At 43.5% G+C, this 1,195-nt stretch overlaps 1 protein-coding gene across 1 annotated transcript in view; it reads right to left on the bottom strand.

The window, feature by feature from the left end:
* Window positions 1-610: 610 nt before the first annotated feature.
* The window catches only part of LOC106733750 (endogenous retrovirus group K member 10 Gag polyprotein-like), a gene marked incomplete at its 5' end in the record, with an annotated part of 4,513 nt that continues 3,928 nt past the window's right edge, over window positions 611-1,195 (bottom strand). The window contains 1 exon segment of the mRNA XM_014583798.1: window positions 611-724. Within this exon segment, the coding sequence (XP_014439284.1) occupies window positions 611-724 (114 nt within the window).

Here is a 1,195-nt window from a genome sequence, read left to right on the forward strand (position 1 = left end):
TTGGAGGAAAAGGTAAGGTGGATGGACACAAGCAGCTGCTATTCTTTGTAACGACCCAAAATCTCCCATGGCCGCTGCAATTTTCCATAGATATCTTTGATGTATTCCAAGGCTTGAGACCCACGCACCCGCCACTAAGCCATTGCGGGAGTACAGATTTGAAGGCCCCACCCAGTCTAAGATGAACATGTCCGACCAGTTTTGAATGGGATATTTTAAGGGTGTTTCATTACAGCATTCTTTCCATAGTAAAGTCCGATTGTTCAAGCGATCTTCTTTGGCACAAGGGGGAAGATACTGAGGTTCTATTGCATTAACAGAGTTGTTTTCTGATTGAGGAGCCATCATGCGGACTGTCTGATTGCCTCCGGAAATAGTTCTCTGTTCCACAAGAACACACCCCGGTAATTTACTTATGGAAAAACAAATTTGCATTCCTTCACGCTGTGCAGTATAATTAAACCCCGGCCAACTTTGTATATCACTCTGACCCACATACAGATGTCCCAGAAAACGGGTGTGATTAACTGATATGGGAATGTGATGGCGTTCCCATACCATGGGGTGCAGGAGTGGTGGATTAGGTACATATGCCCAGTAGATTTCTGCCTCAACAAATGTCACCATCTTCAGGCAGATCCATAAGCACAGCATTCTCCTGGCCTTTTGGGGTGTCCATAAACCACACCAAATGTTCTGGAAGACAGCAAGCTCCATCATTGTCCTGCGATAAAACACAGACATGTCCTCAACCCCATATCAACACAGGGGTGGGCCCATTCCATGATCCCGTTAAAGGATCTTTCCAAATAACTGTGGTATAATGAGATTGTGTTTTGGTATGCCAAAATCGTTCAGCTGCACTAGATCCTTGTTTGTCCACATTTAAGAAATTAAGTACGAATAAGGCATGTTTTAAATAATTATGTGGTGTCAGGGGATACAACTCCCCGATTTTATGTACAGCAGCTTTTAAAGTACCATGAGCTTTTTCTACAATACCTTGACCTTGGGGATTATAAGGAATGCCAATCTTATGGGAAATACGAAATCGTGCACAGAAGCGAGCAAAGCCATTGCTAGTATATCCACTGCCATTGTCAGTTTTGTTGCAACGAGACAATCCCAAAACAGAGAAAGCGTCCAGGCATGTTTTGTAGCTTCTCCAGTATGAGCTGAAGCAAAAATAAATCCC

The sequence above is a fragment of the Tupaia chinensis genome, unplaced genomic scaffold (assembly GCF_000334495.1).
Source record: "Tupaia chinensis unplaced genomic scaffold, TupChi_1.0 Scaffold144764_1, whole genome shotgun sequence".
Taxonomy (NCBI): domain Eukaryota; kingdom Metazoa; phylum Chordata; class Mammalia; order Scandentia; family Tupaiidae; genus Tupaia; species Tupaia belangeri.